Source organism: Phaethon aethereus, assembly GCF_964289735.1.
Source record: "Phaethon aethereus genome assembly, chromosome: 2".
Taxonomy (NCBI): domain Eukaryota; kingdom Metazoa; phylum Chordata; class Aves; order Phaethontiformes; family Phaethontidae; genus Phaethon; species Phaethon aethereus.
Window position 1 is genome coordinate 164,242,142 of NC_138582.1, and position 13,303 is coordinate 164,255,444.

General features: G+C 40.4%; 1 protein-coding gene across 1 annotated transcript in view; it reads right to left on the reverse strand.

Moving 5' to 3' along the window:
* Window positions 1-4,731, reverse strand: part of GALNT11 (polypeptide N-acetylgalactosaminyltransferase 11) — a gene marked incomplete at both ends in the record, with an annotated part of 40,808 nt that extends 36,077 nt beyond the window's left edge. The window contains one exon of the mRNA XM_082015352.1: window positions 4,437-4,731. Within this exon, the coding sequence (XP_081871478.1) occupies window positions 4,437-4,731 (295 nt within the window). The remainder of the gene's footprint in view (window positions 1-4,436) is intronic.
* Between the last annotated feature and the right edge of the window lie 8,572 nt (window positions 4,732-13,303).

Sequence of the window (13,303 nt, forward strand, 5' to 3'; positions counted from 1 at the left end):
AGACTTCAGTAAAGCCTTTTGACAGAGCATTCTCCTGGAGAAACTGGCTGTTCATGGCTTGGACGGGTATACTCTTCACTGGGTAAAAAACTGTCTGGATGGCCAGGCCCAAAGAGTTGTGGTGAACGGAGTTAAATCCAGTTGGTGGCCAGTCACAAGCGGTATTCCCCAGGGCTCAGTACTGGGGCCAGTTCTGTTTAATATCTTTATCAATGATCTGGACAAGGGGATCGAGTCTCCCAAGTTTGCAGATGACACCAAGTTGGGTGGGAGTGTTGATCTGCTTGAGAGTAGGAAGGCTCTACAGAGGGAGCTGGACAGGCTGGATCGATGGGCCAAGGTCAACTATGAGGTTCAACAAGACTAAGCGCTAGGTTCCCAAGCGGCCAACAGCATCCTGGCCTGTATCAGAAATAGTGGGGCCAGCAGGACTAGGCAAGTGATTGTGCCCCTGTACTCAGCACTGGTGAGGCTGCACCTCGAATACTATGTTCAGTTTTGGGCCCCTCGTTGGGGGTGTGGAGCTGAGGACATTGAGGTGCTGGAGCATGTCCAAAGCAGGGCAACAAAGCTGGTGAAGGGTCTAGAGCACAAGTCTTATGACAAGCGGCTGACAGAACTGGGGTTGTTTAGCCTGGGGAAAAGGAGGCTGAGGGGAGACCTTATTGCTCTGTACAACTACCTGAAAGGGGGCTGTAGTGAGGTGGGTATCAGTCTCTTCTCACATGTAGCAAGCAATAGGACAAGAGGAAACGGCCTCAAGTAGCAGCCAGGGAGGTTTAGATTGGATATTAGGAAATATTGCTTCACTAAAAAGGTTATCAAGCGTTGGAAGAGGCTGCCCAGGGAAGTGGTTGAGTTACCATCCCTGGAGGTATTTAAAAGACGTGTAGATGTGGTGTTTAGGGACATGGTTTAGTGGTAGACTTGGCAGTGTTAGTTTAACAGTTGGACTTGATGATGTTAAAGGTCTTTTCCAACCTAAATGATTCTATGATTCTACAATGGTAAAAAACCCCTCACAATAGCAGCTTCAACTTCATGCAGTTTTCTCAAGTCTGCAGTAACATAAAAATAGCTACAAAAAAAGCTGTAAACTTCTTGCTTATATCACCTGGGACTTTGACAGCAAGTAAAACGGCAACAGAGCCAGCTGTTTCTCTATTGATGATTTTAGCTGAAGCCTCAACTGTTTCTGAGCATGGCAGAGGCAGCAATAGCTGGTATAAATAAGTACACTGGTAATGGTCAAGGTTGAAATCCTCAGTGCCATCCTGCCTGCCTTGCCTCAGTGCCATGGGCTTCTCTGTCACTGAGCTATATGCACACCAGTGTGAATAGAAACAAAATATTACAGTGCTTCAATCAACTCTTCTACAGAAAAAAAGGAGGGAGAGGAGGGACGTGGTAGCCATCACATGTGTCTACTAGCCACTTCTGCAACATTCAGGTAGCAGAGCAATGACTTTATTGTCTCTGGTCAGTTGGCTGCACCAAATGAGAACACACATCCTCTCCAGCTATTATCAAGCTACAGAGGCAATTTCATTGAAATTTCAGTACAAGAAGTGAGCACGGAACATGTAATTTATCTCCTTTCACCCTGTTCATCATCTCCATATGCTTCAAAATCTACAGAAAATAATAAAAAGGCAGTTCCTCATTCACATGCTACTATACTTCCATGATAAAGTGTTTCACAGAATCATAGACTAATTTAAGTTGGAAGGGACAACTGGTCTAATCCCCTGCTCAAATCAGGTCCAACTATATCAGGTTGCTCAGAACTTGTCCAGTTAAGTTTTGCAAGGCTCCAGTATCTCCAAGGATGGAGATTCTACAACCTCTTCATGTCCCTGTTCAAGCATTTGACCACCATCGCACTGAAAATGTTTTTCCTCTTATCTAATACAAATCTCCTCCTTGCCTAATTTCTTATCATAATCCGATGCACCTCCAAGAAAAAGTCTGGCTCCATCTTCCTTACAGCCTCCCATTAAGTTGCTACTGACAGCAATAAAATCTCACCCCTTAGCCTACTTTCTAAGGCAGAATAAAACCCAGTCCTCTCAGTCTCTTCATGTTCTCCAGTTTTCAACAGCTGTGCAAAAGCCATCCGAGCTCAAGCCGGAGAAAATGAGATGGGTTAAAAAACAGAACAAAAGAAAAGGTCATTAAAAAAGTTTTGAAGCTTTCTTCTTTTTCAAACAAGTAGCCCTGGTTGGCCTTCAGAGCACAGCCATGTCACCCAGTTGTGTTTCAGCAACAAAACTACCTATAGGTATAAGATGACATTCTAGAGAGAATTCTGTGCATCCACATTCCCATCGTTTACATTCCCCACCCTGTCGCTTTTAGTCTCGAGTACAGCAATGGCAATGCAGCCGCACTATCAAATGCCTCAAGAGTAGATGCCTTGACATTTGTGCAGGACCAAGTGGCAAGTGCTGGGTAGCGATATCTGGAAAAGACGTGGTATACACCCTTATAGCATGTCTTGTGGTGACTGACGTTATCATACTCGTGGATGAGTGCTCCCACTGTGGGTAAATTGCATCACAGGGACGGGAATAAGGTCTGTTCACAGTGGCAGTGCCACTCTTCTGGCACCAGTGGTCTAAAGCGGTAAGTCAGTCCTCCTTTGAACCACGTGCATTTCCAAAGTAAGGTTTCCAGCTTGTCAGTTCAGACACTCAGGCTCAATCATTCTTGAATACTCAGCATCACAGTAACACTGTGCCACTGGGTCAACTTAAAACATTGTCTTTATAGAAAGCATGAGCTTAAGAACCACACACCAAATGTTTCATTCTACAATTTGTCCATCTATAACCAACCAACTAACTACTTTTTTCTGAATCTTCTGAATATAGACAAGAAGGAATGCTAATATTTTTATAACATTCTCATGAAGAACAATATCTAAAATGCATGCAAAAGGCCCAAAAGATTTCAGTCCAAACAGCAGATAAAAACCCTTGGAAAACAAGGGCTTTGCAATCGAAACATCAGTTTAGGCTTTACTTCAGCAGTGTTATGTGGCTCTCCCAGATTAGAAAAAAAGATAGATTGTCCTACCAGATGACAGTTTAGTTTTGGCTATCACATGCCAAACTTGTTTTAGTTTTTTTTTTCTTTGTGTGTTTATCACTGCCCTACCCTGGATAGACAGGAAGTCCATTCCTGTAGCATCTGATCTAATTCTAACAGCTGTCTCCTGATGATTTATGTAGCATTTATCCTGGCACTACAATTCCCCTCGGCTTTCACCAACCAAACCAGTCACTTGGTTTGAAGATCAAGGGACTCATACATTAAAAAGGTCCAATTTCCTTCCTGGCCAGCAGTAAATAATTGGAAAGAAATGGTCACCTCTGGACTGGCCTTCACTTGGCTCTCATGCTTTTTGCAGTGAACTGATAAACATTTGTAATGCCACAGGGCAGCATGAATTGGCATCTTTCCTACATATTCACACAGGTCTAATGACCAACTCAGAAACTGAAGTTTGGTTAAGTTCTATAAACTCTTGAGGCTGGTAACCCAGCATTCATCCAAAGTAATGACAGAAGACTTCAACCGGATACGAGTATTAAACTCCTGGCTATGAAGAGTACCATGCCATAACTCCCGAAGCAGCAGACACTGATACCACAACACTCAGTATCTGCCTCCAGACGTAAAGCAAGTTTGCAGGCCAGAATGCAACATGCCTCAGTTTGCGCATCTGAACACAACAGCGAACACTAAACTGTAAGCAGTTAAATACACAAAGTATTGTAGTTTGGAAGGCAAGTTTGGAAGACAAACCCAAATCATCTCATTGATGAAGTATGCTCCAACAAAACACAGAGATATTCATTGGTGCAAAGCAAGTAGGATTTGGCCCTAACCACTGTTATCTCAGTAATAAAATATCTTTCATTGTAATTTGTCCCACACACATTTTTTGTAGATGATTTCATACTCCAAGGATATTCTCCAAATCAACGGGTCCTCTTCATTGTGTATTATTATCAAGCTATTTTTAATTACTGCATATGAGTAGGGTTTCTCTGTGGCTAATAAAAGTTCATGTATTTGAGCCCAGTCAACACAGGAGTAAGATATGAAACAAGCATGCACTGAACCTTCCAAAAGCAAGAACTACATCAAGGGTAGACACCTTTCTGTAATCCAGTCCTCCTCATTAGCACTTACACAGCACAGCTGTAAATGTCAGGAATAGTATATTTTGGGTTAAACACAACAGAATAAATTTCAAGTAATTCCTAATGAAGAGAGCCACTATTATCACCTGCATTTTAGCAAATAAAACTACTTCAGTAGGTAATTTTCCCTGTGATCCTTTAAGAAACAAACAAACCAAACCACCTTAATATCTCATTTCTTCTAGTGTTTTAATAATTTTGTCCCCAGCACTGAAAACCACTTACCCATCTCAGGAGAGAATTCTACCTCCCCCTTAACTGGGTCCTGGACATGATTTCCAAGAGGATTTCCCATCTTATTCTCTTTCTGTTGCAATTCAGGTATATGAACAGGCCCCCGTGTAAAACGGGGGTAGAATTTTTTTGGAAATGGTCTCTGAGGTTCCAGCCCCTTGACGGGCACATTCTTGAAGGATTGGTTCTCTTCACTGAAGTTGAAATAAACAAAGAGCAGAAGTGTCCAGGTCACGGATGTGAAAAGGCACCCATAGCAGAAATATCGAAGTGTGACACTTCCCATTGTAGACTTAGCATCATTGAGGACCCATTCTCAACTACCTAAAAGAGAGTGAAAACACAAATTTTGAGAGTGCTGCCTGTTACCTCATCACATCTATACATTAGGAAATGCATTCTATAGGCTGGTCTTCCATTAAATGATCTTTGGAACTTAAACTTTAAGCACTGACCTCAAGAATGAAATCCCTTTTCACTTTCCCATTCAAAAAATAAACATGACCAGTTTGCACATTCTGTGTAGATACTACTGCTTTAAAACATGAAGCAAACAATCACTGAGAGCCCAGTGACACATCACAATTAAAGGTAAAAATGATTAATTTTTCCTCATAATATTTATATAATTCTCTCTCTTCCACAACAGTACATTCCTTGTATGCCCGCATTCATTTAAACTAATTTATTATTCATTCATTATTATTCACTATTTAACTAAATATTCCACACACAGGGAATTGATTCTTCACAGAATTGTTAAGGTTGGAAGGGACCTCTGGAGGTCACCTTGTCCAACCCCCTTGCTCAAGCAGGGCCACTTTGAGCCTGTTGCCCAAGAGGATGTCCAGACATGTCCATTTTTGTAGTTCAGTTCCTATCCTAAAGCATGGAATGAGAGAACATGGACTCAAAAAGCTAGATAGTTCAGTCCTCCTTGGCCCAAATTTATGAACAGCCACCATGAGCATCCCAGAAAATCCAGAAATCACGGGGTGCAATTTAACAACACACAGCACCAAGACAGTAACATCTACAGAAATTCTTCTCTGCAGAAAGAAAGGAAACAGATACGGGATGGGGAAACAGCAAAAAGCTCCAAGGTAATTTACTGGGTTCCTGCAGGCCTCTGCAGACTCCAAAAGAGCTTCCATACTCTCTGGAGAAGATGCCCACCTAGACCTGGAAGGAAGCAAGCCAACCCAGAGTTGTACTTTAGGCACCCATCCACTAACACAATTTCTCCAAGCTATATTGAAAATTACTATCTTAAGCAAATGCCTGAAGTGAAGCATATGAAACTGGTGACAACATTTTATTTGTAACTGAGGAGAATCAGATAAACTTTCTGGAGTTTCTCAAATCTAAAAAAGGCTCCAAAAAAACCCCCCATAAACTATATAGCTCAGTTCCCAAAACTGAGAAAAACACTAACTCAGAGAATTAGATTTCTCTCATTATTATCTAACCACAACAAATTCTCTGTGTACTAACAAAAAGTCAGGAAACCACTTAATCACCTTTTAATTAGCAAAACATTTGTTTTAAGAAAAGAAAGCATTGGGGTAGGAGTCAGCACTGATGCATTTTTCAGACTTCTCAAATAGTCAGAAACTACCAGAAGTCTCCAGGTCAGCCTGGCAAAGAACAAACCACAACAACATTTATGAGTACAAACAGATTATTCCCTTCACAATATGGAAAACTACTAAACAGAGGTAGAAGGCGTTCATAATCCCAAAGAAACCTATAAAGATCCCACTTATTTTGGCGATGTAATTCCGAATCCTGAGTGACTTGCATCCGAAAAGGATACACGTCAAATTCAAGCTTACATTTCCCAGACTGCAGCAGGTCATTGTCTCCCTTCCAAAAATAAAACATCCACAAATTAAAATAAAGCAAAAAACCCCAAACCACCTCAAAAATAATTTACCCATTATTCTTACCATGTCGAACTCCCTCACTTCTGCAAGGCAACAATCTATGCAGCAGTTAAGCCCAAAATGCTTAAAAAGTTCTTAAACGGGGTTTAAATCTCATACTGACCCTGTGCATACAGATGAATTGTATGCTCTGTGAAACAGGCTCTTTCTCCAACGCTGTCACACAGAAATCTTGCCGCTAAACTGTAGAGCCGTGAAATTAGTCAGGCAACAAATGCTCTGGGGGCAGAAATATTAAAAAAACCCTCCTTTCCAGCTAGCAGAATGGGTTTACCAGTTGGCGAGGTGCAGGCCACCAACCCGCAATGCCTTATTCCCTGTGCAAACAGTGGTCAGTGATCATAGCAAGGCAAATCTAGGCTCAGAAAAATCACACAAGGCTGCGAAGGAGCAAGATTAGACAAACAGTTATATCCTCTAATTATAATAATTCTTCTTGCCAGACAGTCTCCGGACAATTAATACTTATCCAGAAAAGAAGATCTGGGTGCTTGCCAGTTTTTTTTTTTTGCATGGCCACAAGTAGGTCATTTGCTGTAAGACTTGTCCAAGCCTAATACACTGCTCCTCAAAACCTGCTAGAGTTGTTTTTCCATTCACTATGGCAACACAGACGCACAATCCTAACATCATGGCACACGTACTTACATTGTGGAACAGAACTGTTCTAATAAGATATAAATTACTACAACACAGAAAGAACCTTTTCATTTCAGAGCTGTTCAAGGATACATCTACACTGCGCCTTGCACAGGAAAACTAAAGATAACCCTTGGTATCTCAGGTAACTGTAGGCGTGCAGGGCAGCACTTAGCATGGACTAAGTATTTCCCCAGCTTCTCGCATCGCTTTTACAGCTCAGGGCTCCACCTCGCTGCTCTGGCACTTCGAGCCACACTAAAGTTAAGGTTTGCTGTGACTGACATCAAGCACAGTCAGATGAAAGAGGAAGGGGTAAATTAATACTCACCAGAGTGAAAAAACTGCTGTACATCCCTTCCATCCCCAGAAAGCCCCCAGACCAGGCTGAAAGCACACTCTTGGTTACTCAACAAATGGGCGTGATATTATTTCCACGTGCTTCTTGCTAAAGCAGCACTATTTCACCTTCTTTTCCCCTCCTCCGCTGTTTTGCAGATGGATACAAAGGTTAAAATACTGCATTTATATCAAATGACAGAACCTCCACAATGCAGAAAACTAGGCCCTTTCAGGATCTTGCTATTCAACCAAGACATTTGGTAATACATTTGGCTGGAAGATAAGAGAGTCACTATTTTTTCTACAAAATGTTTTGTTAGACACTTACTTTTGAAGGCAGAATGGAAAAAAATTAAACCCTGCCTATAAAAAGCACATTGAGGCTTATTAGTTTACTTTATTCACCAACACATATGCGTTTACACAACCACTGTACTATGGATTTCAACCACTTCTACCATTTAAGCAGCCACAGAAATAACAACCTGCATCAGAGCTGCACACTCCAGTTTTAGACGGTTTTAGGTTGACCATGACTTCTTACAAATGTGTTTTAGCAAAAAGGCCACAGTAGGTTTTCAAGTCCTAGAGCAATGCCAGTTCTGCTTGGGACCTGCCTTGAGGAACCAAGAGAACCTTTCCAGCCCTATACTTTTATGCATACAGAGTACAATCACATCAATACATCTCCATCTCTCCTCAGGATACCAAGACACAATTATCGCTTCACTCATTTCAGCATGCAATGAAAAAATAACCATTTTGATACACACCAGAGGGAGGGAGGAGAGAATACTTCAGCTGGTCACACGGACCCAGGAGGAAACACTCAGTTCAGAGGCAGCTACTTGGCCCTTGATTCTTACCTCATCCATCTCCCTACCCATGATTTTCTTCTGCAAGCCATCCAGATACAGTGAATAAAAGCCTTACCCTGTCCAGGCTTCTTTGCTCTCCAATTCTGTGAAGTCTTCCGGCAAACATACCAATTTACCCAACAACTGTTTCTGACTACCTATGCATGGTCACAATACCCCGATGACTGTCTTACACATCCATCCTCTCCCAGTTGGTTTCTCCAAGCAGGATTTTGAAACTTCAGCAAAGCCAAATCATTCTTCTTTTTTTTTTTTCTTTTTTTGTCTCACCTTTTTTTTTTTTTCTAATGGAGACAAGCTGTTTCTGAATGCTGGAGATGCAAAGAATATGCCTTTCAACTCCACAGTATTAGTATCTTTCTCAGCTCTGATACATGCTGCATGAGAAAAACAGATTATATATATTTTTAACTCAACAGCCCTAAAGCTCTGCTAATGCAAGCAGAGCTATCAGGTTTGAACAGTTACATAAAAAACTTAAATCAAAAAAGCAGAACTGCATTATCCAGATAATAATGTCAGTGCACTCATAAAATAATTTTAACCTATGCAATAAACAAAGTAACACTGAGTCTAGTCACAATTAAATTGCTATTTGGACAGTACAGTTAAAACTAATTTCTATTTATTCAAATGCAAACAAAAATACTCGGTGCCATTAAAAAATAATCTATGATTTAAACATATTAAGAAGAATTGTTTCATAATAGAGCTCCTCTCAGATTTTACTGGTAATTTAGACTAGAATTGAAGGGTCTATCATGTTTCCCCCCTTCACTTCTGGAAAGCAACACAGCTGCTAAAAGTAAGTTTCCTAAATACCTCAATCAAGTCTCCTTCCCAAAAATGCATGTAGTGAAGAACATCCAGAATGAGCAGAAGACATTTGCTGTGAGGAGCTTTCACAGCAAATAAATGATAGCACATTGAAGTATTTTACAAGCATTCATTCGCATCAACATCCTAGACATACATGGGGTTTATGGCTGTTTGCATCGGTATGCTTGGGAATCCAGAGATACTTCAACATAACAAACATAAATCATTCAAGGTGGCAGTATGTCCTACATGAGGAAATTACAATCCATTTTGGAGGCAACTGGGGTGACCAAGAAAAGAAAAAAAATTATCTTAGAAGCATCCCCCACCAGCATCAGCTCAGAAGAGATAAAGAGTGAAAGGCCCAGTATTCTGAGAATTTCTAACCAAATATTCTGCCTGTCTGCCTCTCTCTTTTTGCTCTGTTTTGATTATCATATATTTATTCCCTGATAGTTTTCAGACTTTGGCAAAGCCTTGGAACTGAGTTTGCAGACCCAAATGCCAGAAATACCAAGAGAAAAATATTTCTCTCTAATTTCCATGAATTCCAGTAAAGAAGTCTCAGATCCTTGCACAAGTAGTAGATCATTTATAATTTTTTGAAGAGAACTAGAAAAGTTAAATATAAGTAACTTAGTAAAAGTCTCTGAAAGTCAATCAGTTGCAAAGCTGAAAAAAACCACCCAAAACCAAAAAACTCCAGGACCCTACCTGCCAGGCTCAAGCTTCAGTAATTACTGTGCAATACTGTTTTCCATGTCAGACCAGCTTCTTGTAGCACCCCTACAATACCAGCATAACATTCATTTCATACATCAAACCCAGTAACATTTATATTCATTTAATCATTGGCCCAACAATGATACAATCCTCTTCTCCCAGACAGCCTGGGAGAGTTTGTAATTAGTAACCTGTGCAGCTCTAACACTGGCCCAATGTGTTCGCCTTCAATATTTTTAATGGGAAAAAAAAATGCCAATCACATTTCACAATATTTTGGCTTAAAGAACAAATGTAGCTACAGGCTCTGTGACCAGCCACTGCATGAACACCAACATCTGCTTGGATTAACCTCAACGGTTTAGTAAACACACCGTATGACTAGATATTTCATGACTGTGCCAAAACTCATGTTTGTCAGAGGTCAAACAGAGGATCAGATTAACCTCAAGATTTTTGAAATAGGAATAAGAATTATTTGAGAAAACCTCAAAGTCTGCTTGGAGTTTTTCCAAGAACAGCTTTTCTTCTAAAAAAAAGTAAATGAAGACAGAGATACAACTCATACTACCCAGATTTCCTGCAAGACTGCCTGTGTATTTTGGACCTATATTAGGGGAAAGAACAGATGCGTAAAATCTTCATTTTTAAAGAGCGTTCTAGTAAAAAAATCATTAAACTAATTTTATCTTTCTACAGTGTATCAGGATAATTTGCTGCATGGCCTTCTACAGATGCTTTTAATTTTTATTTTGTTACTTATTTTGAAGGGAAAAAACCCAAGAAGATAAAGCAACACTACTTACAAACGCAATTTTGCTCTTTTAATAGCCTTAACTCTGTGTATTTCTTGGCCTCCAAGTTGTTACGGCTACCATCGCTCCTCTTCCAAGACAAGCATCAGCATGAGCAGGCTTTCCTATTTTCTTGCTGAATCACTAGCAAACGGCAGCATTAACAGTATGATGAACAGAGGACAGAGTAGGAAGAGTTAGTACTGCAATAATACACGCATCACACAGAGATGCCATTCACAGTAGCTCCTGCAGTTTCATGATAACTATTTTCTTCCAGGCATCCCTTGCACCACAGCCAGTCTTAAGGGAGAGTCACAAACTAGCAACATGAAAAAGGGACACCTTAGGCAGCTTTTGTTCCAGACCCCAACCCACATCAGTAGGAGCAACATCCATTGAACATACATTCAGAACAAAAGCCAGAGATATTTCCAAAGAAAAGCCTGGTGTTTCATGTGCTCCAGAATCTAAGCACCAACGCAATTTAACTCCTTATAAAAAAAAAAAACCTTCTGACTGGATTGTTTTAGCACAAAATTGGATCTACCTGCCAGTTTGTTTTTAATTAAAAACAACCATTAATTTTTGACCTTACAGAAGGGATGGGTTAATTGTACTTTAGAAATGAAGCGGCTATTTTTAACACAATATAGGCATGTAAGTAGTCATGTAAAGACAGTTTGGGTCTGCAGGAACCTACCTCGTGACGTTCAGCAAGGACAAATGCTAAGTCCTGCACCTGGGACAGACAAAATCCCTGGCTGCTGACACTGGGGAACAGCTCTGCAGAGAAGGACCTGGGAGGTCTGGCTAAACACAAGCCAGCAGCGTGCCCTTGCAGCAACAACAGCTGACAGCATAAGGGCTTATCAAGAGGAGCCCAGCCAGCTGACTGAGGGATGCAATTACACCACCCCACACAGCACGCCTAAGACCACAGGCAGAGCACTGCGCCCAGTTTGGGATTTGCCAGTACAAGACAGACATCAGTAAGCTGCAGTGAGTTCAGTGGAAGGCCACCAAGATGGTCACGGGCTGGAGCACTTGCCCTGTGAGAAGCTGGGGACATTTGGCTTCTTCAGCCTGAAGAAGAGATGGCTTTGAGAGGGGAACCTAATAGCAGCCTGCCACTACCTACAGGGCTGTTATCAAGAAAACAGGGTATTTAGTGAGCTGCAAGATGGGAGAACGGAAGAGTTAAAAAAAGCAAATATAACTCCAGCCACAGCAACCCTCATTCACAGAAATATATTGTGGACCACAGGCTGCCCTCTTGCATAAGATCACTGTTCTCGTTCGTTTTAATGAGATGACACACTAAGATCTATTTTTAATTAGCCTCTGTAAGTCATGTCTAAATGCAACTTTAAAAGTTTCAAGAGCCAACAGTTTAGTCATTTCAGCACAGCTATACAAATCCGTGTCACACCACCTCAAATAAATCCTCCTGGAATGAATAAAAATTTTGATCAACACTTTATAGGTAAATAAATTTAAAATACCAATAATGTTCATTATACTTTATAGATAAAAGAAAGGCACATAGATGAACTAGTTGCATGAATTGTTGAAGACCTAAGAAACTATACTATGAATATACTAAGTCTGAAAAGCATAAAGTGTTTTAGGAAAATTTTAAACATTCATCTTCTTTATGCCTTTATCTTCTCACCTCTCACTATTTTACAACTGTCAAATGACTCACTTATGTACTCATTTGTATTTCAGTTTTTGGCCTTTAACCAGAAATGTCTAAATATTGCACACTATCACTTTTAAATCTGTGGACTATATATTGAAATGCCTCCTCTAGGAACATAACTTTGCGTATCAAGCTTTTTGGAATTTTCAACTCCAGTAAAAAAAATGTTACTTAGCAGGCTACCATACATAAAAATATGAACTTCCTTCTTTACCCACCGCCACTTCAAACACTCAAAGAAAGTGTTTAAAGAAATTTTAAAGTATCTACTGCAGTAACATCTTTCACTTCGTCAACAACAAAACATACTCTTTTTTTTTTTTCCTTACCGATAAAGGATACCTTTCTCCTCACATACTCCTCCCCTCCAAGGAGTGAGAGCATTTCACAAGGGCTCTCATTTAAGGACACAATTTAAATGGAAAAAGCAGTTACAAGTTGTGGAAAGAAAAAGTTTCATAAGAGTCAGGATCTCATGTTAACAAACAACAGAAAAGAACACCAGTTTTAGTTACAACCAGTGGTACAACATTGCATCAAGAAAAGTAACATAATAGTCCTGTCTAATTAGAGAAAGCGAGCACACTTGGATTAGAAACATAAGCTTACCAAAATCCTAGTGCTCAATACTGAATAAATAAATGCTATACAGTAGGCAGTTTCATGCTGCTGCAGTGTCCTCATTGCCCCCCAGAAAAAGCTACTGGTTTCCCCAAGCACAGTTATATATGCATGGAATTTTCTTACCTACCCCCCTGCACCGTAGGGCTGCTCAGCTGGATGCTACTTTAAACCGTTTGGCATAGAAAACCATGTCATGCCATTCATGGAGACCTAAAAATACCTTCGTTCTTTTTGTTGCTAATAAACGCTTTCTTCCAATTTGAAACAATGAGATTTTCTTTTCATTAGCAAAGCCAGCTCTCAAGGAAGCCAGAATTTTCATGTACTGTCTCCAAAGAAAGATGCATGCATGCGTTTTGTAATACAGCTCTTCCTTCTTCACATACAG